The 22,773-nt window shown below is 44.9% G+C and overlaps 1 protein-coding gene across 2 annotated transcripts in view; it reads left to right on the top strand.

Moving 5' to 3' along the window:
* The first annotated feature begins 578 nt into the window (after positions 1 to 578).
* PLPP4 (phospholipid phosphatase 4) overlaps positions 579 to 22,773 on the top strand; it is a 128,758-nt gene continuing 106,563 nt past the window's right edge. The window contains exon 1 of one of the 2 annotated variants that reach the window (XM_023241015.2): positions 579 to 730. In XM_023241015.2, coding sequence (XP_023096783.1) covers positions 675 to 730 — 56 coding nt within the window. In that variant the 5' untranslated portion in view covers positions 579 to 674. The remainder of the gene's footprint in view (positions 731 to 22,773) is intronic. The other variant, XM_023241012.2, reaches the window with a different exon arrangement.

The following is a 22,773-nucleotide window of genomic DNA, read 5'->3' on the forward strand; positions in this document are numbered from 1 at the left end:
AATAAAGGTTAGAATTTCAGGTTGGCAAGGGGTAGGGAGAGCAAAAAAGCGGGAGGGAGGGTGCGGGGCTCCGCAGGAGCGGAGGGTGCCGGGGCTGCCTGGGCCTGAGAATCCCCCGGCGCGTCTCCACCACCTGCCCACGTGCGTGCGTGCGCCGGCAGCCCGAGGCCGGTCAGCGGGAGTCGGAGGCCGAGCCCGGAGCCGCAGAGCAGCCGCAGGCGGAGACCCAGCGAGCGCGCTGCCCCGGGAGCGGAGCGCAGGGGCCGCCCACTGGCGGGGGAGCCGGGGAGCGCGCAGGGGAGGCGGCGGCGGCCGCGGCGGCGGGGCTTCCCCGGGCTTCCCCTCCCCTCCCCGGGCCAGGGCGCGGAGGCGGCGCTCGGCGCCAGGGCGCGGGGAGTCCCCAGGGCGCCCCCAGCTCGGCGCGGGGCCGCGGGGCGGGGAGCGGCGGGCGCGGCGTCCGCGAGCCCCCGGGCCCCGCGGCGGGAGGTTCGGGCCGAGCCCTCCCCAGCGCCCGCCCGCCCCCGCCCGGCGCCCGCCTCCCGCCCCCGCCCGCGGCCTGGAGCGCGCCTCCCTCGCCGCCCCGGGTCTGGCGAGCCGGCGCCGGTCGAGCTGCGGGAGCCGCCGAGAGCACCAGCCGCCGCCGCCGCCTCCCCGGGAGCTGCTCCGGCCGCACCATGCGGGAGCTGGCCATCGAGATCGGGGTCCGGGCCCTGCTCTTCGGAGTGTTCGTGTAAGTAGTGGTGCGCCGCGGGCGGGGGCGCGCGGACGCGGGGACCCACGGACCAAGCGTGTCTGCGCCCCAACTTTGTTTGCGCCACCGCGTCCCTTCGGGGCCTGGATTCGAGGTCTCCTCCCCGCCCAGTGCCCGGGATGTGTCCTACGGGACCGTCCTGGTCCCCTTCCAGGGACCCTGGGCGCGGAGGGACCCACATACGCCGGACGAAGACTCGCTCCCGCCACCCCCATCGCGCCAGGGAGCGGGACCGGCCGCCGCTCGGGTCCCCTCGCCTGCGCTTGTCGCCGGGTGCTGCCCGGGTGCTGCCCGGGGACTCAGGTTGCACCCCTGGAAGCGGGAGCGCAACCTCGCTCGCGCACTCGGGAAGTTTCTCTTTCTGTGCGATCTTCTGAGCCCGACGTTTGCAGTCCTTCCTCCTGGCCCATCTCCCATCGCCGTGCGCAGGGCCAGGCTGGATCTCCTTCCGTGGCCCTGGCCCTGGCTTTGGCGACCGGGGTTCAGGTGAGCGTTTCCCCCAGGAGACGTTTGCGGTACTTCTCTGGCTGGAAAACTGTTGCTGCGGAGGCTGGGGAGGTCGGGGGCCGGAGCCCGAGGTACGGGATCCGTACGCCCCGAGCTCAGTGCGGAGCCCTTGTCCGCTTAGGGTGCGGGCGGGCGCCAATGGGGATAGCAGCGAAATGCCTCTGGTGGCTCCGAGCGGCTGGTACCTGGAAATAGCGATCTTGGAAAGAGGAGGGGGCTCCGGGCGCAGGCTCTTTTAGAGATGTCTGACCCCCAGGGCGCCTCAGGGACCCGCTACCCGCCGGCCCCCGAGGCCCAAGCAGCAGAGAGCTGTCGCCGTCTCTGCCTTTCCAGATCCGAGCCTTTAACACCAGCTCAGACCCACTCCACAGCCCCCTATGATCTCTTGCCAGGCAGGCGACGGCACCTGCACTTGACCCTACATTAGCTGGTCAGGTTCTCTTTGCCCCTCCGCCCATGACTGTTTTCTGACACATTTGAAATATTAAAGTTGCATGAACTTTCTGGACTTGCCAGGTTCTTTTGAAAAGCCCATGCATGCAGCCATTCCAAACAGGAGGCCCCTCTCTGGATTTCTGCCCCAGCCTGGAGTCATTGATGGCAGGTGGGAGGCTGTGAGTTGACTTCTGTTTCGTGCAGCCCAGGGTATACACATGGAAAGAAAGACCCTTTCTTGCATGTTTTTCTTTACTAGGGATTAAATTCATCCAGAGTATTGATTCACACCATCATAAAGGGTGATGAGTTCCCCCAGATGCAGGCAAGCCCCCTCTCCCAGCTTCTGACTAAACACTGCTGTTATTCAGTGCGAAGAAGGAATTAGAAGAACTTCAGTTGGGTTTTGATGCATTTGGAAAAACAAAAAAACACTTTTCCCTTCTCTTACTCCATCTTTCTACCTTTGGAACGTATATTAAAACTAGAGATTGCTGTGTGATCAGATGGGGCCAGATCTGATTGGCAGATAGGCTAGTTCCATTATATTATTATATGATAGAAATGATAAAATAGTGTTCAGTGCACAGGATTTACCAGACGTTTGTTTGGTAAATGTGAGTGTGCGTAATGCTGAAATAAAGTGAGGTAGGCTGGTAGGCTGCCTGGTCTGATTGTTGCTGGAAATTGTCAGATAATGAAAGGGTCCAATGGTATGCAAATATTTATATTGTTTTCAGATTTCAAATAGCCCCCAAAACACTTATGAGATGTTTACAGATATATGACGCTCTGTGCAGTGGCTTTGAAAATGTGATAATTACTGCTTTGTGTGCTTTTTTGCTTCCTCAAGGAACGTTATGTAAAAATCAGGCAGTTTTATATTCTTTTCTCCAAAGTTCCCTTTTGTATTAATTAATGGGGGCTCTGCCGTTACCCAAAGGGAAACATTTGGGCACTGATGGTGTTTTGGGGTGATTCCCTGATTTTCTGTCAGTTGGAACCAGTACAGTGGATCCAACTTGTGGCTCCTTTACCTGCAAAGACCAGCTTTGGTATCGGTGTGAGACTGCCTGGGTGGGAATCTTGGATGTTCAGATGCTGTTATCATCAGGCAGAGATAACGACTTCCGGAAGGACAGGCTAGGCGCACATAGATACAGATGACCCTTTGTTTTCTTAGATAAGCTTCTGGTGGGATAACAGAGGCTGGATTTTGGGGGAAGGTTTGTTCTTCCTTTCTCCAGCGCTGGTCTGATGGCAAGATTTCAGTGGTTTGTACCCACCTGTGCCCATGAAGGTGGTGGTCTCCGTAGCAGAGTGGGTTGAGAAAATCCTTCTGGGCAAGCTGCATCCACTTTCTCTGCAGCTGGGTCCAGTGTAGCTGATAAAAGTCATCATCTGCTTCTGCTTGTTGTATGTACCCTATTTCTCAGGATAAGAGAATAACCTTTTTGGGGGGAGGGGAGACTCCTTGCTTCTTTGCAAACTTGTGCCTCTGGGAGGACGTCACCTGTAGATGCACCTGTTCTGTGATTATATTTTCTCTGAGTGAGAGCAAGACCCCACTGCCTGAGGCCCACATGCTCCTGTAGACTTGAAGTGAGTGCTAATGAAATGCAGTTTTGGACCTTGAGGTTGTGGGGTTATAGGCTTTTCCTTTCTACTTAGGGAACCACTTCTCTGTCTCTAGGCCAGGTTTAGTGCTGAGGTTTGGCGATTCAGGATCCCAAGAGCATGCCCTCCAGGAACCCCCCATAGACCATCCAAGAGATGTGCAATGTCCTTTGGGCAGCCCTGACCAAGAAGTTCAAACCACCGGGAAGAAAATTAGTAACGAGTAACACAAATCAGGGCTGGCACAGAAAGCTTAACCGAACAGGGAATAAAATGGTTAGAGGAGCCCAGTGTTTAGGAAAAATCAAAGTACAATGTGTAGCTTTGAGGCTGCATTTAGTGCTCTGAAGCTTGCCCGGAGGCCCCTTTGCTCTTACTTATGGAGTGTGGGCAGAGCAGAGAGGAGGAGCTTCAGTGGGCTTCCTCCATTTTCCTGCCACCCAAGGCTCCGGCAGATTCTGTGAGCTTGTGTGTACCTGCAAAGCCAGCACCGGACCTCGGTGAGCAAACGAAGTGTGGATACGAGGTGGTCAGTCAACAGCCTCTCAGCCAGTGTTACACTGTTGGTAGTATATTACCTCCACTTTTACTGCTGTCACCAGTACAGTAAGTGCCATTTATTGAAGGTTTATTACGTCCCAGGCAATAATGAAGATGATCACACAGATTTAACCCTTACACACACTCCACGAAGCGGGTATGTTGGCATTTGTGTTCACGCATGAAGAGGCCGAAGCAAAGACAGGTTAAGGAACCGCCCAAGTCACAGAGCGAATATGGGAAGCCCTGAGATCCAAATCTAGACGGTCCTTCTGCGTCATCTGGACTCTCAGTCACCTCGCTATACTGCTTCAGGAAGAATAACAGCCGGTGCGCGGCTCTCAAGGGTTTACTGTGCATAAGACATTCAAACAAAGAAAGCAAGATTTAGACAGGGTGAGTAGCTGGCCTGAGGACACTCAGGTAGCAGGAGGTATAATCTGGATCTGAACAGGCAGCTGAACCCCACGTCCCACAGCCATCAGCCGCTGAGATACAATGTGTCTGGCACCAGACTTTGGAAACTAGAGCAAAAGTGACTGCATCCTAGAAGCGATCCCCTTACCGTGACCTATTGTCTCCAGAGAAGCAAATGAATGGCGTAGAATGATGTGTGGGAAGAGGCGTCACTCTGGTTCTCATAGCAGACTCTTAGGATGACATTTCAAAGGGCATGGGGTGGTAGTTATGGGTCCCATGCCCTAAGAGACGGGATTAGGATATGTTACAGACTTTGCAGGGTCTCCCTTAGTCTCTGGAGCCCAGAGGGTGAGGTGTGGGGAGAGAAACTTGCAGGTAAGAACCTAATTGGTAGATTAAAGAACTGGAGAGTGTGTATACTCTCTCTTGCACCTTTTGGCCCTTGCCTCCAGGACATCAGTTCATCCGGAAAACCCTTTATTTATAGCGCTGCAGAAAGGGCTCTGGAAATAAGACAACAATCAGAAATGCCGGTGGAGAGGGAAGGTGATCTACCTGTTTCACCTGTGAGCCCAGGTTCCCTGGGGTCCTCAGTCCCTCTCTCCACTACCCGCTCTGAGTGGCCCCCTGTCTGGGATGTCCCTCTGGGAGCTGTGGGTTGCTCAGCGAGTGGATGACATTTGCCTCAATTCAGATCAATCCTGTGTCTTTCTTGGAGCACTTCCTGTGCAGGAGACCTGTGCTGGGTGCAGGGGCCGGGAGGGGGGGTGTTGTTTGAAGAAGGAAGGCTGGGGGGGCCTCCTGGCAGCTCACAGGTTGGCTAAGCAAGCACACAGTGGACCACTAGTGATTTTCCCCAGTGTAATCGCTTGCTTTGGAAGTTTTTCCTCCCAACGTTTTTATCATCCATCCAGGTGACAGATGCTTATTTGGCACCTTCTAGGGGCCAGCACTGTACGAGTTCTTTTCCTTCCCCTTCGTTGGTGCACTCTGGTTGGTATCATTCCAAACAGACACAGGGAAACTTGGCACCTTTGCTGGTCCAGGTGATTTGCCTGAGGGCACTAGCTGTCAGGATTTTTGGAGTAGTGACGGAAGCTAACGTATCTTCAGTATTACCCCGAAGAGTCCTGTCCGGGGCTCGAGGCCAAGGACAGTTGTAGTTGGAGCAAAGTGCTCCGTTTACTGAGGAGGGGTTAATTAGTCCCAGGAGGGATGGGAAGGTGGGGACAGGTGCCAGGGAAGGCTGCCCAGAACTGGCACCTCACCTCAGTCTTGAGTATCCAGCAGCAGGCCCTAGGACATTCCTGTGGACAGAGTGGCCTGGAGCAAAGGCCTAGAGGTCTGGAGGCATATTCTGGATGGGGATCAGGTCTCTGGGCGTGGCCTCGGCATAGAGTGTGGGTCTGGAGGTGGCTGGTAGGAGGGGCAGGAAGTGAGTCTGGGACAGCAATGTGGGTGGTCTCAGTGCCCTGCTGGGAAGCGTGGACATTCCTTTATAAGCAGTAACTGGGGAGCCCCGGGAGATTTGAAACAAAAAAGCATCATGGTAAGACACTTGCCTGGTGGTGGAAAGTGACAGCTCCCTCGGGCGGGCACGTAGGCCCTGTTTACGTTTGTAAGTGACAGTGCCCAGCTGCTGTGCCCCACGGTGTGTGCGCTCTGGGGGCCTGGGTTGCGGTCAGCTGTCTCTGTGGCTGGCTCCATACTGCCAGCTGTTGGATCGTGGGGGCCAGCACTGTGTCATCGTCTTCTTTGCTTTGTCTATATTCCCAGCCAGGCCTTGCCACTAGCGCGGTCTGTGCCTCTTGAGTGCTCACCAGATTGCGTTCGATTTCTGATGGCCATTTCTTTTTTTTTTTTTTTAATTTTTTTTTTCAACGTTTTTATTTATTTTTGGGACAGAGAGAGACAGAGCATGAACGGGGGAGGGGCAGAGAGAGAGGGAGACACAGAATCGGAAACAGGCTCCAGGCTCTGAGCCATCAGCCCAGAGCCTGACGCGGGGCTCGAACTCCCGGACCGCAAGTCTGATGGCCATTTCTGATGGTCACATAGACCCCAGGGTGATCTGCCTCAGTGCAGAATGAGGCTTCCTTAAAGGTTTGCCGACCACGTGCATCAGACTTTCCTGGGGCCCAGCTCAGACTTCCCTGAATCAACATATGGAATGGAGCCCTGGGAATCTGCATTTTCAACAGGTGCGCCTTCTGTCCACCACATCTGGGGACTACTGACGTGCAGCCTACACCTTCTTGTGCTGGAGGGTCTCCTCTGGTTCTTTTCCGGCTGCACAGACTACCCTTCCCCAACTCCTGCCATCAGGTGGGGCCATATGGAACGTGGGTGTTCGACAGGTGGTGAGCTCCGGTTGGGGCAGCGTAAATTTAGTGGCCTTTAGTGGCCTGTCATTGTCCTCCTCTGTTGGGGACGAGCATGCAGCTGTGTGTTGAGACGGCAGAACTTCTCCACGTTAGCAGAGAGACAGCTTCCCTGGAGAGTCATAGCATTGGCAGTGGACTTTGTGGGCCAGAAGGAAACTTTTTGCGTTAATGGCGATTTTAGGGATTGATTAGCTGCTGAAGCACAAGTCTGTTCCATCTGGCTAATACACTTGGGATAATTTTGCTTGCTCTCTAGAAACAAAGTCATTTGAGGCAAAGTGGTATGATGAAAAACTATGGACTTTGGAGCTAGACAGGTCTATGTTTGGATTTTAGCTCTGCCACTAACCAGCAAGTTGCCTAAAATCTCCGAACCTCGATTTCTTCATGTGGGAAAGAAGAACAATACTTACCTCATTGGATGTTAGTAGATAAGATGCTTTTTTTTTTTTATAACCCCTGTCCTTAAAAAAAATTTTTTTAAAAATGTTTACTCATTTATTTTTAAGAGAGTGTGTGAGCGGGGGAGGGACAGGGAGAGAGACAAAGAATCTGAAGCAGGCTCCAGGTTCCGAGCTGTCAGCACAGAGGCCGATGCGGGGCTGGAATCCACAAACTGAGATCATGAGATCTTGACCTGAGTCGAAGTTGGACGCTTAACCGACTGAGCCACCCAGGCGCCCTAGGAGATAAGGTGCTTTAAGCACCTACAGTACATGGAACAAAAATGAGATGCCTTCTCCCCACTCTTGTGAATCTCTACTACGTATAGTTGGTGTCTGAGAATAACAGTGTAGCACAGGGGTCAGGACCATGGCCTTTGGCATTGGTTGCTGAGGCTTGAATCCAGATTTTGACACTTATTAGTTGCATGAGCCTTTGGGGAAAGTATTTATCCAGCTTAGATCCTTGTTTCTCCCTCTGTTCCACAGTAAAAATAGCAGTACCCATGAACGTAAGGCTTGGGAGTATTAAATGAGAGAGTATTCAGCTCATCATGGGTGCTCAGAAAATGGAAATGTTATTACCATTGTCCTTTTGTTAAGATGAATCCATAATGTACGCTAAAGAGAAACGCTATAGGTAGCTAACAATACTCTGATTACAAATGATTTACTACGGGATTTCTATAAACTAGTAAACTTCTTTAAATACATTTCGCATGATTCCTTTTAGTCCCCGTGAGGCAAGTATGTAACTTGAGCTCATGAATGAGCTCATTCAGTGAGCCGTACCCCCATAGAGCAGCGTGGCTGGCTCGCTGTCTAATGGACGGGTGGTCCCAGTACTGTCGTTTCTCATATGTGACTTACATTGCTGGCCGTTTACAACAGTGATTTTAGGACATCAACTCCGAAGGGGCATTAGCATAACTGCATTGGGCCACGTGAAAGGAAAATGCTGCATTCCTATAATTTTCTTCCGACACCCAGTGTCCGAAGCCCTGCGCAGGGAGTTTTCCATCAGACACCCTCCCGGGGCCCTGTCCACCCCCAGTCGGGGTGGGTGGAGTGCGGTGAGCATCTCTTCCCTCCCTGGGGAGGCTTCTGCCTTGTCATCTGATAAATGGAGCAGCCTTCTGCTTGAAATATTATTTGCCACTGTAAAGTGAGTCTGCTGAACCCAGAATTCTGAGAATTGATGATGTTCTGCCACAGGGAGATAAATGCTTATAACACGACGAAAAGGAGATCATTAGTTTCATAACTTGTAGACAAAGTTATCTCAACTAGTTATAAAGATGATGCCTTTCATGACCCACACAAGGCTCATAAAAGCACCATACCTCCCTCTATTTTCCTATGATAGTGTTCTTAAATATGAAAATCATCATAGTAATACTTGTTTCTTTAGTAAATATAACCTGTGGGTGAATCAGAAGCACCGGTTTACAGTGCGGAGGGGGACTGACACAGAACCATACCCGCCAGTGCCATCATTAACCAAAGGCACAAAGGTGTAGAGGGGCTTGGAGATGTCCCGGGATGGACGAGCAGGACGCACAGAGAATCTGGGAGTCTTGAGCCCAGGGATGGCCGCATCACCAGCTTTCAATATGTGACTGAAAAACTGTCCTACAAAGGTGAGAGACTAGTTGTGATTCGGTCTCCACTGCAGACAAAGGAGCAAGAAACAGGGTCAGAATCCGTAGGAGGAGCATTTAGGTTGGTTTTCAGAAAAGTAGGCAGTCTGCCAGTCACTGGGAGACATTTCTTTTCTCCTTTTCCGGAGGGTTTTAAAAACATTTTTATGAAAGTGTTAGTTCGAACCATATGCAGTGGCTGATATTTGACTGTTTTGACCTACAAAAGCAAGAATTTCATTGAATTCAACCTAAAAATAAAATACACAAGGAAACAAATGCATGATTTATAATTGCACAGCTTCCCAGAATACCCTCTGCCCACCAAGCCCCATTTCCCCCGCCCTCAGGGTTCAGTTCTGAGCTCCATATAAATGGAATCATACAGCAGGTACTGTTTCATACGGCTGCTTTGCTCAGCGTGTTTTTGAGATTTATCCATGTTGTACGTAGTTGTAGTTTGTTAATTCTTATTGCCATAGAGCTTTCATGGCATGACTTACCTCTTGCTTTACTCATTTTGCTGTTTATGGATATTGGGGTTATTTGTTGATTTGGGCTAATGCTGTTATTGTCTGTCTGTCTTCTTTCTTTCTTCCTTTCTTTTTTTTCGTGAACATATTTGTAATTTCTGTTGGGTATATACCTAGGAGTGGAAATGCTAGGTTGTTATTCACTTGAGGTTTTTAAAGAAGGATTTGGCCTTTCTTCGTCTAGCTCCGCTTCTGAATTAGGGATGTGTGCTGCTTTAATCTCCATCTGTTGAGCAGTTACTTTGTGAAGGCCCGTGGTGGCCCCGAATGCCCCGAAGAAGCCACGAGCTGGGTCCCCACTCTTCAGGCAGGCAGGCAGCCTGGCCACCGTAGTCAGTGCAAGGGCTTTGGAATTATTTTCTGACTGCTGATTGCAAGGGTGTGCCCTAGCTTCCTCATCTGTGAAGTGGGGATAAGAAATAACACCTGCCAGGGGGCTGTAAGGATGAAATGATGCATAACAGGTGCCAGCTACAAAGCTGGTACATAGTGGTAAAGCCACTCTGTGTTCCTGGCTCCATCATGCTTCCTGTGGGCAGGTGGAGATGAAGGTGAGTGAAAAACCCTCGTAATATCACAACGTAATAATAATAAGAAGAATGCAGCTCTTAGCACCACAGGAGAGCTGCGCCTTGAACTAGGATTTCAGAAGTCTGGGGGAAGCATTCTGAATAATCATCCAAGAAATCACTGACAAAATGAAATGACCAATACCTATGTACGTGTCAGTATCTTTTCATTGACCTGTATCTCCACTTTGGTTACAGAGGGAGGAAAGGAGACGAGCTTTAACACGTACTGTAGATCAGCTTTGCTCTAGGCATTTGTCACACCTTAGATGATTTCATCTTTGCAAGTTCCCCCCCCACGCCCCCCACCCCCCCCACCCCCCCGCAAGAGGTGATATTGTTGTCCTGATTTACACAGTAAAGAGTTAACACTCCTCATACACAGAAAGCTCGTGCCAATCAATGAGAAAAGAGCAGAGCTCTTAAAGAGAAAAGTGGGCAGGAGAACTCACAGGGAACTAGTAATACAAATAGCGAACGCACCTTTATAAATCTGTGATTTCCATAGAAAGGCAAAACATCCATCTGAAAGCAGCAAAATGACATTGCATATAGATCAGCACACACTTTTTATTGTGCTGGGACCAAAGAATGTGGAGCCATTGAAATTAGTAACATAGACGACTATTTGTTGACTTGCGGAAGATACCCATAAATTGTGAAGTGGTAAAAAGTAGGTTATGTAAGTGTGCACGATGGTAATTTTTTCATAGGGTAATGTAATGAAATCATTTTGTGTTGATCTCTATAAGGAAAATCGCTATAAAGATATACAACAAAATTGTAACAGTGGTTATTTTAGCCAATGGAATTATATAATATTTGCTTTTTTCTTCATGCTATTTATTGTCTACATTATTTTACAGTAAACATTTATTATCTTCATATAGAATCAGAAAAATCAATGTAGAAGTTTCCTGTTATGGGGAGGGGAAGAACCTAATGAAACATTCTTAGATGGGGCTGTGTGATCTTTTTGTGATTGCTTTAGACATATCTGTAGCGGGAATGTGTCAAAAATCAGCCTTTCTATATTTAATGTCAACTAAAATATTGAAAGGAAAACCAGAAGGTAAAGATTAACACCCAGATGTGCAAGGTTGTGGTGAAGCAGATGTGATCTGAGGCTGCAGGTGGAAATGTAAATGGACATAAGCCTTTAAAAAAATTTTTTTTAACGTGTATTCATTTTTGATAGAGACAGAGCATGAATGAGGGAGGGGCAGGAAGAGAAGGAAACACAGAATCTGAAGCAGGTTCCAGGCTCTGAGCTGTCAGCACAGAGCCCGACGCAGGGCTTGAACCCACCCATGAGATGGTGACCTGAGCCGAAGTCGGCCGCTTAACCCACTGAGCCCCCCAGGCACCCTGGACATAAGCCTTTTGAAGAGTGGTATTTCAGTGCACAGACAGACCTGAAATTATTCCTGTCCTTTGACTTAGAAGTGTTAGAAAAATATGTTGAGGCACTGATGTAGAGATGCAAAAATATCCTCATGTATAAGATATTCACTGCTGTGTTCCATAAAAGCAAATATATTTGTCAAATAAAACTAAAATAAAAGTCAAATGGTCAACACTGGAAGAATAGTTTGATAAATTACGGACACAATAAATTGTCTATTAGAACGATAATTTTGAAAATTGGGAAGAAACATGGTAACATTTTATGATGTAGTAGTTAAAGGGGAAAAGGACTCTCCAAAAATAGATGTCAGAGTTAAACTGTGGGCAGCATGTTTGATTTGGGCAAATATTAGAAAGGATTTTACACAGAAGAGCATGTATGTAGTGGGAATGAATGTTTCTCTTCACTTAAACATTTTCTTTAAGATTATGAAATAGTTAGGGGCACCTGGGTGGCTCAGTCGGTTGAGCGTCCGACTTCAGCTCAGGTCATGATCTCTCGGTTCGTGAGTTTGAGCCCCGTGTCGGGCTCTGTGCTGACAGCTCAGAACCTGGAGCCTGGTTTGAATTCTGTGTACCCACCTCTCTCTGCCCCTCCCATGCTCATGCTCTGTCTCTCCCTGTCTTTCAATAATAAGTAAACATTAAAAAAATTTTTTTTAAGATTATGAAATAGTTGGAAAAATTGAAACAACAGAGAAGGGTAAGGATGGCTTACCTGAGAAGGGTAAGGATGGCTTACCTGTCTCAGGACTGCTTCACCTCTCTGCCCGTTCATTCCCTTCACTTTTTAAAGTCAAACTTTTAAACAATGTGTACTCTTTTGTGGGACTATGTTGCCTGGCACGTTTCTGAGATTCATCTATGTTGTGCTCAGTTGTAGTTTGTGTGTGTGTGTGTGTGTGTGTGTGTGTACATAAAATATACATTTTGAGTATATTATGTATTTACACATAATAAAAATATAGGTAAATATAAAATAAAATAAATAAAAGTTTAATAAAAACTGAGACACTCTGACAAAATTTTTTTTTTTTACTTAACTTAGATCTACTTGATTCTTTTTATTGGCTGTGGGTATTTCATCATATTAACCTACTCAGGGAATTTTAGGGTGTTTTCATGTCTCAGTACAACAGACAACATTGCAATTGTGCTTACACTGTAGTGCACCTGTTAAAGTATTGCTGTGATAAGCTTTTGCAAATGAAATTTCATGGTCAAAGACCATGTGTGTTTTAAATTCTGATGGATGTTGCTCAGTTGTCCATCCAAAGGGCTGGCTGTCCATGTTTACATTCTGTTTTTCAACATCCTTGCCAATGCTGGGTGTTGGTAATGTTTTATATTTGTACCGTAGGACAGAATATTACATTTGTATCTTTTCATTGTGTATTGGCAGTTTTTATTTCCCTTTTAAAATTAGGTTTTAATTTTGGGGTGCCTGGGTGGCTCAGTTGGTTAAGCATCCGACTTTGGCTCAGGTTATGGTCTCACAGTTCATGTGTTCAAGTCCCACATTTGGCTCTGTGCTGACAGCTCAGAGCCTGGAGCCTGCTTCAGATTCTGTGTCTCCCTCTCTCTCTGCCCCTCTCCTGTTCGTGCTCTGTCTCTCTCTCTCTCTTTGTCTCTCAAGACTAAAGAAATGTTAAAAAAATTTAAATTAAGTTTTAATTTTAATTCCAGTATGGTTAATATATAGTGTTATATTAGTTGCAGGTATACAATATAGCGATTCAACAATTTCATATATCACCCAGTACTTATCAGGACAAGTGCACTTCTTAATCCCCATCACCCATTTCACCCACCCCCCACTCATCTTCCCTCTGGTGACCATCTGTTTGCTCTCTATAGTTAAACATCTGTTTCTCAGTTTGTCTCTCTCTCTCTCTTTCCTTTGCTTGTTTGTTTTGTTTCTTAAATTCCACATGTATGTGAAATCATATGGTATTTGTCATTCTCTGACTTATTTCACTTAGCATTATACTCTCTAGTTCCATCCACATCGTTGCAAATGGCGAGACTTCATTCTTTTTATGGTTGAATAATATTCCATTGTGTATGTATATATATACACACACATATATAAACACACATACACACACACACATCTTTTTTATCCAATTCATCTATTGATTGACACCTGGGTTGCTTCTATAATGTGGCTATTGTAAATAATGTTGCTATAAACGGGTACATGTATCCCTTTAAAGTTAGTGTTTTTATATTTTTTTGGGTAGATACCCGGTAGTGCAATTACTGGATCTGTTTTTAACTTTTTAAGGAACCTTCAGTCTATTCACAGTGGCTGCACCAGTTTGCATTCCCACCAACAGTGCACAAGGGTTCCTGTTCCTCCACATCCTCGCCAACACTCGTTTCTTGTGTTTTTGAGTTTAGCTATTCTGACAGGTGTGAGGTGATGCCTCATTGTGGTTTTGATTTACATTTCCCTGACGGTGAGTGATGTTGAGCATCTTTTCATGTGTCTGCTGGCCAGTTTGTATTTCTTTAGTGAAATACCATTTCCCTTAATCCATGCTTCATCTTACTGAAGTGTAGGAGTGCTTTATGCCTTAAAGATATGAATCTTTTCTTTCATATGTTGCAGCTATCTTCTCTGTGTCTGTGGTTGACTTTTAAATTTCTTTGCAGTTTCTATTATGCGCACATTTTAATTTTTGTGTAGTTAAATCTATCAGTCTTTCCCTTTATGGTTTCAGAGTTTCTGTCCTATTTAGAAAGTCCTCTTTCATCTAAAATAGAAACGTTCTGTATTGTCTAGTATTTTATGCTTTGTTCTTTAATTTTAATTCTTTAACGTATCGGAAATTTATTTTTATGTATGGAGTGAGGTAGAGGATTTAAATTGCTGTTTCTGTATAGTTTTCAGTTGTGGAGTAGACATTGTCTTCTCTGTGATACCATTACCAGTTACAAATTCCCATATGTCCATGGAATTGCAAGTGAATCTTGTTGCAATTTCAATTCTAAGGTATATGGCCCCTTACCTCTGGGAACAAACATAGCATGGAGGTTAAGACTGCAAGCTCCAGAGTCAGGATGCCTGAGTTCAAAGCACTAATCTTCTGTTACTATCTGTGTGAACTTGGAAGTTGCTTTATCTCTCTGTGCTTTAGTTCCCTGGTCTTAATAATGATATGGATAATAGTGGATACTAATAATAATAATGGATAATGATGCAGTAATTTCATTGTATTGAGATCAGAGAGAGCGGCTTGTGTGATTTTTGTGTTTCATAACTTGTTCTGATTTTCTGTGTGGCCACATATGTGGTCAATTTTTTGTAAATTTATATAGCTTGAACATAATGAATAGTTTGTGTTTGATAGGTACAAAGCTCTAAGTATATTAAAGCAAGCTGACTATACTATTCAAATCCTCTATATTCTTACTATAAAAAAATTCATTCTTTATAATTTGGTCTTTTTTTAAAAAAAGTAATCTCTACCCACAACATGAGGTTCAAACTCATGACCCTGAGATTAAGAGTAGCATGCTGTACCAACTGAGCCAGCCATGTGCCCCTAACTTGGTCTTTTTAATGTGAAGATATGCTATCTCTCAAACTATGGTAATTAAAGCACTTACATTTTTAGGAGAAGTAACTAATATTTTGTCATTCTACTGCCAGCTTATTCTCTGTTTTATTTTTGTGGTGCTTCATTTTGCTTTTTACCCCCTAACTTCTTGCGTTTAGCTGAATAGCTCAAGTTTTCTTTACCACCCTTCTTTTTTTCCTTTAGTGATTTGGAGGTCAGAATTCCTATGTCTGCATTTCAGATTAGCGTTCTTAAATTTTATCTCCCTCTGATAAACCTTTTATCATTAAGAAGTTTTCATCTTTGTGTTAATATTCCTTATCTTGAAGTACACTTTATCTAATACAAGATATAGCTAGCTACATTATCTTTTTTGAGGGTAATGCCTGCATAGAATATATTTTCCATCCTTCTACTTTCAACCTACCTGTATTTTATGTTTAATGTATGTGTCTTATAAACAACATTTAGTTGTACCTTTTAATTTTATCCAGTATGGCCAATCTCTGCCATTTATTTCAAGTGGTTAAGCCATTTACATTTAATGCAATTATTGATGTGGTTGAGTTTAAGTCTACCATCTTATTTGTTTTTTATTTGTCCTGTTATTTGTTCCTTTTTTCTTTTCTTTAAAATTTTTTTTAATGTTTATTGTTGAGAGAGAGAGAGAGAGAGAGAGAGAGAGAGAGAGAGAGAGACAGATAGTGTGTGAGTTGGGGAGGGGCAGAGAGAGAGGGAGACACAGAATCAGAAGCAGACTCCAGGCTCTGAGCTGTCAGCACAGAGCCCGACGCAGGGCTCGAACCCAGGAACTGCAAGATCATCACCTGAACTGAAATTGGACGTTTAACAGACTGAACCACTCAGACACCTCTCTTTTCTTTTAGATTAACATTATTTAATATTCCATTTTATCTCCTTTATTATAGTTTTAGCTACACCTCTTCAAAAATTTTAGTAGTTTCTCTAGAGATTACAATAGGCATTTTTTACTTGTCACCATTAAGTCAATATTTCAAACATATTTCAAATACAGCATAAAATACAGCATAAAAACATTATGACAGCATACTTTTATTTCTTCCCTTATGCCTTTGAAATACTGTCATAGATTTCACTTCTATGTATGAATCACATAAAACATTTGTTTTTGTCTTAAACAGTCCATATACCTTTATAGAAATTACATTGAAAGTATTTACCCACATACTTAGCATTTCCAATGTTCTTTGTTATTTCTTTCAGATTTAGTGTTTTCCTTTAGGATTATATGCCTTCATCCTGAAGAACTTCCTTTAGCTTTTCTTTTTTCTTTTTTTAATTTTTTAACATTTACTTATTTTTGAGAGAGAGAGAGAGAGTGAGCGAATGAATGGAGGAGGGATACAGAGAGAGGGAGACACAGAATCTGATGCAGGTTCCAGGCTGTGAGCTGTCAGCACAGAGCCCGACGCGGGGCTTGAACTCACAAACTGTGAGATCATAACCTGAGCCGAAGTCAGATGCCTAACCGACGGAGCCACCCAGGTGCCCCCCTTTAAGCTTTTCTTGCAGGGCAGATTTGCTAGAAATAGGTTCTCTTGGACTTTGTTCTATTGGGATTATCTTTATTTTTGAAAGATACTTTTGTTGGATGTAGAATTCTAGGTTAACAGTTTTCTTTCAGCTATTTAGAGATGGCTTTGAATTGCAGATTCCATTCTTTCTGATGAGAAGTCAGCTGTCTTTGTTATTGTTGCTTTCCTGAATGTCATGTGTTTTCCCCTCTGGCTGCTTTTAAGAATTTCTCTTCACCTTTGGTCTTTTGCAGTTTGAGTATGATGTGTCTAGGTTGGTCTCATTGTACATTTGCTGCTTGGGTTCATGGAGATTCTCAGAGCTATGGTTTGATGTCTTTCATCAGTTCAATATTAATAAGACATTAATATTTTTTCTGCCCCATTTTCGCTCTCTGTTTCTTTTGGTTTTTCATTCACACAGATATTAGTTTTATTTTATTTTATTTTTATTAAAACTTTTTTAATGTTTATTTTTGAGAGAGAGAGAGAGACAGAGTGTGAGCGGGGGAGGGGCAGAGAGAGAGGGAGACACAGAATCTGAAACAGGCTTCAGGCTCTGAGCTGTCAGCACAGAGCCGGATGCAGGGTTCGAACCCACAAACCACAAGATCATGACCTGAACTGAATTCTGACACTTAACTGACTGAGCCACTCAAGCACCCTTATTAGACAGTTTTATATTATTCCACAAGTCTTGGAATGCTGTGTTCTATTTTATTTTTGTTATTTCTTTCTTCCCTGTGGCTCAATTTAAGGTAGTTTCTATTGGTTTATCTTCAAATTCACCAATTTTTTATTTTCTACTATGTCTATTCTGCTGCTAAGCCCATGCAATAAATGCTTTATTTCAGTTCATTTTTTTCCAGTTTGGAATTTCCATTTGATTCTTTTTTAGAGTTTTAGTTTCTTTGCTGATGTTTTCCACTTGTTCATTCTATTCTTCTTTCCCTATAATCTTTTAATGTATTTATAACAGAAAGTCCTTTTCTGCTAATTGTAACATCAAGGTGATCTATGGTTCTGATTTTTTTTTCCTGATTATGGGTCACATTTTACTGCTTCTTTTGTATGTGTAGTAATTTTTTATTGCATATTGGAGCTTATGAATCATACATTATGGAGACGATAGATCATTATTGTCTGCCAAAGAGTGTTGAGGTGTGTCCTTGCATGAAGTTAATTTATTGCTGGGTCGCCTTCATCCTTAGAATCTTGGTTCTAGGCTATGTTTGTATAAGTCTACCTTGGTTTTGCCTTTGATCCTAGGGTACATCCTTTAGTTCTGGGAGGTGCTTTTTATTACTATAATTTGGCTCTTCTGAGGTTTCAGTAGAAAGGCTAACTTGGAAGAACTTCAACTCCAAACTCTATCTCCTGGCACTGGCTAGCTGCTGGAATTTCCTGTTTTACTTTCAGACTGTGGCTGTTACTTTCCAATGGGATCCTTGGAGTCCTGTCCTGCACATTGCAATGTCTGAGTTACCCAGTAATTTGAAGGGAATTTGTACACAGAATTTTGGGTTTCCCTTCTCTGGCTAAACTCTTTTTCAGGGAGGTTTCATGTGTGTTGTATTATCCAGTATTTTATTTCCACTTGCTTTCTCTTTTCCATAGTTTTTCTCCCCCGCTATTCTGCTTTACTGGTGGACACTCCTGGAGGCTCTAAAACCTGGCTATGGATTTCTTAATGTTTTCTTTCTTTTCAGTTGTGTTTTTTGAGAGGGAAGAGAGACAAAGTGAATGGGTTGCATCAGCCATCTTGAATTAGATATCTCTTTAAATAGATGTTTCAATTTTTTCTTGGACACAATGTTTATGTTTTTTAGTATATAAAATTATATTTTAAAAATCCACTGATTCTTACTTTTACCTGTGAATATTTTTATGGCTTTTGGAGTCATCATTCAAGTGACCTCTCCTTTATGTATCTAAAATCCTACCTATTTTCTAAGACGTGGCTCAGAATTTGCTTTTCTCTGTTACCTTGTCTGAGCATATCAGCCCTGAATGAATGTACGTGATATTGATGACAGTGTTATACAGAAGGTCCCTGCTTATCTTTTTATTTAATGACGGAAATACTTGGTTCCTGAATGTGTTGTGCTTTAATTCAGTTTTGTGGACCAGTGCAAAGATGTTCAGCCATGGAATGAGAACATATTAAATTGGACTTTAAACATATGAACAGCTTACTCACGGAAAATCGTGTGAAACACAGATGCCTTGCTTTGATTTTTTTCCTAACACAAAAGATCCTTTTACTGTTTGCTGGAAGTAGCAAACTGTGGTGGTTTGACGATGACGAAGATGACGATGATGTTAGTGATGATAATTCATATTTATTGACCACTTACTATATGCCAGGCACTTTGCTCCTGTGAGATAAGAATTTTATAATTTTTCATGTTTTTGGATGAGAAAACCAAGGCTTAGAGAGGTTAAAGAATGTGCCCAGTGTCACACTCTTAATAAGCAAGATGAAATGCTTTCCGTGAAACATTTAAATTGAGTATTTTATGAGTTGGAACAATTCAGAGCAGATTTGGGTGGGGGTGGGGAAGAGGAGGGACTGGTAGTGAGGCTTCCTGATAATAAAATGACCCTGACAACCTCTGCGAAATCATGGACGTGAAGGGGATAGACACACGACGAGCAAATGGAATGTTGACATTTTACTGGAAGGCACCGCCGAGAGAATTATATTATACCCAGTGTCTGGCCTGACCTGGCTCTAGGCGTTGTCTCATCCATCACCCTCTGCCTTGTTTCCCAGAGGTCCTTACTGAGATCCTCCTTGTTGTTCAGGGGCAGAGCTGAGTCTAGAACCTCCGTCTCTTGACTCCTGGCCCCACAGGCTGCTATAGCAGGTGACTTCCTGTGCTCCTCTTGAGGCGTCAGTTCTGCACGTTAGGGCTCGTCCTTTCAAAATCCTGTTGGGATCATTTGAATGCAGCTCTGTTTCTAGACAGCCTCTGTAGGGCAGCTAGTGAGGAGAGCTGCTTTTTATCAAAACAAACTCTTGTTCAAAAGGAAATCCCAATGTCTCCTCCTTTTCCTCACCAACGTCCAGGTATCAGAGGAATAAATTCTAGAAATCTAATGGATGGCATAGTGACTGTAATTAACAGTACTGTGTTATGTATCTGAAAGTTGCAAAGAGAATAAATATGTTTTTAAGTTTATTTATTTTGAGAGAGAGAGAGTGAGTACATGAGCAGGGGAGGGGCAGAGAGAGAGGGAGAGAGAATCCCAGGCAGGCTCCTTGCTGTCAGCTCAGAGCCTGATGCCGGGCTTGAACTCACGAACTGCAAGATCATGAGCTGAGCCAAAATCAAGAGTCGGATGCTTAACCAGTAGAGCCACCCAGGCACCCTGCAAAGAGAGTAAATCTTAAATCTTCTCAGCACAAAAAAGCAATGGTGGTTAAGCGCCATGATGGAGGTGCTAACTAACACTGTGGCAGTAATCCCTTTGTAGTATTTAAGTGCATCGCACCAATACATCACACACCTTAAACATACACAGTGTCAATTAGATCTCAGTAAAGCTTTTCAAAAAGAAGTCCTGACAGTTCTCCTACATGTATTTGCCACACTTCTGCACCACGTGTAGGAGAGACGCGTCCACAGGCCCAGAGCATGCGAGGTGACAGGTGAGTCCTGCCTTTGAGCGCTGTCCTCTCCTCGTGGTCTCTTTGACCTGCAGTTGCCTGTGGACCTTGTTTTAAGTATCAGGAGGAGGGATGGACCTGAAGTTCAGGGGTGGGTGTTTCTGGAGGGGTTTTCTTTGTAAAGCCCAGCTTTGAAAACTGGAGGGCAGCCCTTGTCACACTGAGAATACCTGCATTTGGGGCAGAATATTTGCGGATGGTGACACGTCATTTTCCTTGGTCCCATTCCCTTGTCCTGGGAGCAGAAGTAGATGACTTGGGGGTGGAGACTCCACTCCCCTCCCTTAAGATGGTGCAGGAATCACCTCTACGCCTTCAGGAGCATTGGCAGTGCATTGACGATGTCCCATTGTGTGAGATGCCGAGCCGGGCCCGGGAACAAGAACCGAATGCCACAAGCCCGCCTCACTAGCCAGAGTCGCGTCAGTTGCAGAGAGCAGGGTCCTTGGAGATCGGGATGCCGTGGGGCCAGTCTTCTTGGCATGGAGGACTGGCAGAGCAGGAGGGCTTGCCAGGGGTTCGGGGGCCCAGTGGGGTTGGGGTTTGGGTGGTAAGAGCCACAGCACCCAGAGGTGGGACACAAAACTGAGTGGAGGACGTCGGGGAGCAGCTTTGCCTGGGGCCAGCTGTGCCCTCCTTTGTGCAGACCTGGCTTCTGGGTCTCCAGCCCCGGGGCCTACCTTTTGAATTGATTTTGCAGGAATAGCTTCTTTCCTTTTGAATGCTTCCTCTGTGCCAGGTGAGATTCTTTTTTAAAAAAATTATGATTATTATAAGCCCATTTAATTCATCTTAAGAAAATCTAAAAAGTAAAAATTGATGCCTGAAATCAGAATATTCATGCTGAGTGTGACCTCATTAATGGATTTATTAAGAACTGTATTCTTCAACATCAGAGAGTGTATTTACCTTTGCAAAAAAAAAAAAAGAAAGAAATTCAACAGGGGTAGCCTGAGAACAGCATAGTCTAATAATTTCACTGACCACATTTTTCATTGTCAAATGAGTTTTGCAAAATATAGTCTACCTGTTATTGTTCCACATCACCGTTTCAGATGACCTGGAGAGTTCTCTCTGTAAAACAGTGGAATGGTCCGATATAGGATATTTAAAAGAAAGGCAGTTTTGTTACTTTACGGAAATTCAGGAATAGCAATCCTAAATTCGCACTGTGCATGCAGGTGAGTTTCTTATGCTTTGTGTGCAATGAACTCGTCTGGTCCTTATGACACCAGCATGAAGTGAATGCTGTTAACTTTCTCACTTTTTGGGAGGGGAAGTGCAGGGAGGGGACAGTGATCTGTCTGTGGTCATTTCTATAGGTGGCAGAGGTAGAACGGGGGTCCAGTCCTGCCTGGCTCCATAGCTCTCTGTTCCCATTGCTGTCTTGCTGGGGTTGGGTGGGGGTGATCTCTTTGTCCCCAGCTGCCCACACTCTGGCCTCCTGTGCACTGTGCCTGCAGTGGATCTTGGTCATAACAAACCCATGGTCAGGAGCAGTTGAGCCTAGTGCCTAGAGGATCCCAGGATCTGGAGCCCCAGACCCCCTGGCATCAGATGCTGCTCAACCTCTGCTTGAATTGCTTCAACCTCTCCTTCCTCAGTTTATGAATCTGCAAAGTACGGAGAAAAATCATACCTGTTGGAAACTGTCAGAGAATAAATGCTAGCAGGGTGATGCGTGGCATGCAGGGAGCTCTCCATAAATAAAAGCCATCGTCATCAAAATGGTTGGTGTTCATCTAGAACTTTCCCTACCCCTCTTTTGGCCCCATCTTTACCCCATCTTGCCTGTGAGAACCATGTGTTTATAAGGTAAACCTGTCTTCATTTACCATAATCCTTGTTTCTTTCTTGAACAAGTGGAACCTTTCTCTGGATGTTAGCAGGCAGTATTGGAAAGCAGTGCAGCTTTAGGAATAGCCAACATAAAAAGCATCAAGAGCCTTGGATGAAGCTTGATTAATTATCTGTGTACTTTATGCCTGAAATGCGAATCATGGTTTTCATTTTCCTCTCAAGAACGTGAGCTGCCTGCTTTGAATTAATCCAGGAGAGCAGTGTTTTATAAAATTTCCCTACTGCTTTGTCAGCACTTAGAATTACTGCCTGAGGGTTTTCTTTTTCCCTTCTCAGAGAATCTAAAGGCAGGTTGAATACTTTTTGGATTAAATTTAATTAGTTTAAGTTTGGGAAAAAAAAAAAAAAAAAGAAAAAAAGAACAGAACTTTGTGAAGGTTGTGTTCCAGAAAGAAGTGTTTCCATTGTGATTTTTTGTTTGTTTGTTTCTGAGGTGTTTTGAAAACCACTCTGGGTTTTTCTGCTGGCTGTGTTGGAAATCATGAGCCCCTGCTCACGGGAAATCGGAAAGCAGGTCTCGCTCTGGAGTGAACTGTGTTCAGTTTCACAGTGAACGGAGTCAAATCCTAAGAACAAATCCACGTGAGATACAAATGAGTGCAGGTATAATTTTGGCATTTGCCTTGCTCCACTACAAGCATCGTGAGAGGAGGGCTTTGACTTTTGTGTTCACCACTCTCCCTCCCACTGCTGATGTGGCTAGCACATAGTAGGTGCTCAGGAAATAGTGAGCAAAAGACGTAGCTGTAGTGAGGTGACTTCAGATGACGGTCTGCCTACTAGAGGAAGGACCTCTTCCAGTTGGCATATCCTGGGCCTACAGATAGGAAGATGAGGTCAAGGCTTGCCCTTTAGATGTACAGAGAAGCTCA

The sequence above is a fragment of the Felis catus genome, chromosome D2 (assembly GCF_018350175.1).
Source record: "Felis catus isolate Fca126 chromosome D2, F.catus_Fca126_mat1.0, whole genome shotgun sequence".
In the NCBI taxonomy this organism is placed as follows: domain Eukaryota; kingdom Metazoa; phylum Chordata; class Mammalia; order Carnivora; family Felidae; genus Felis; species Felis catus.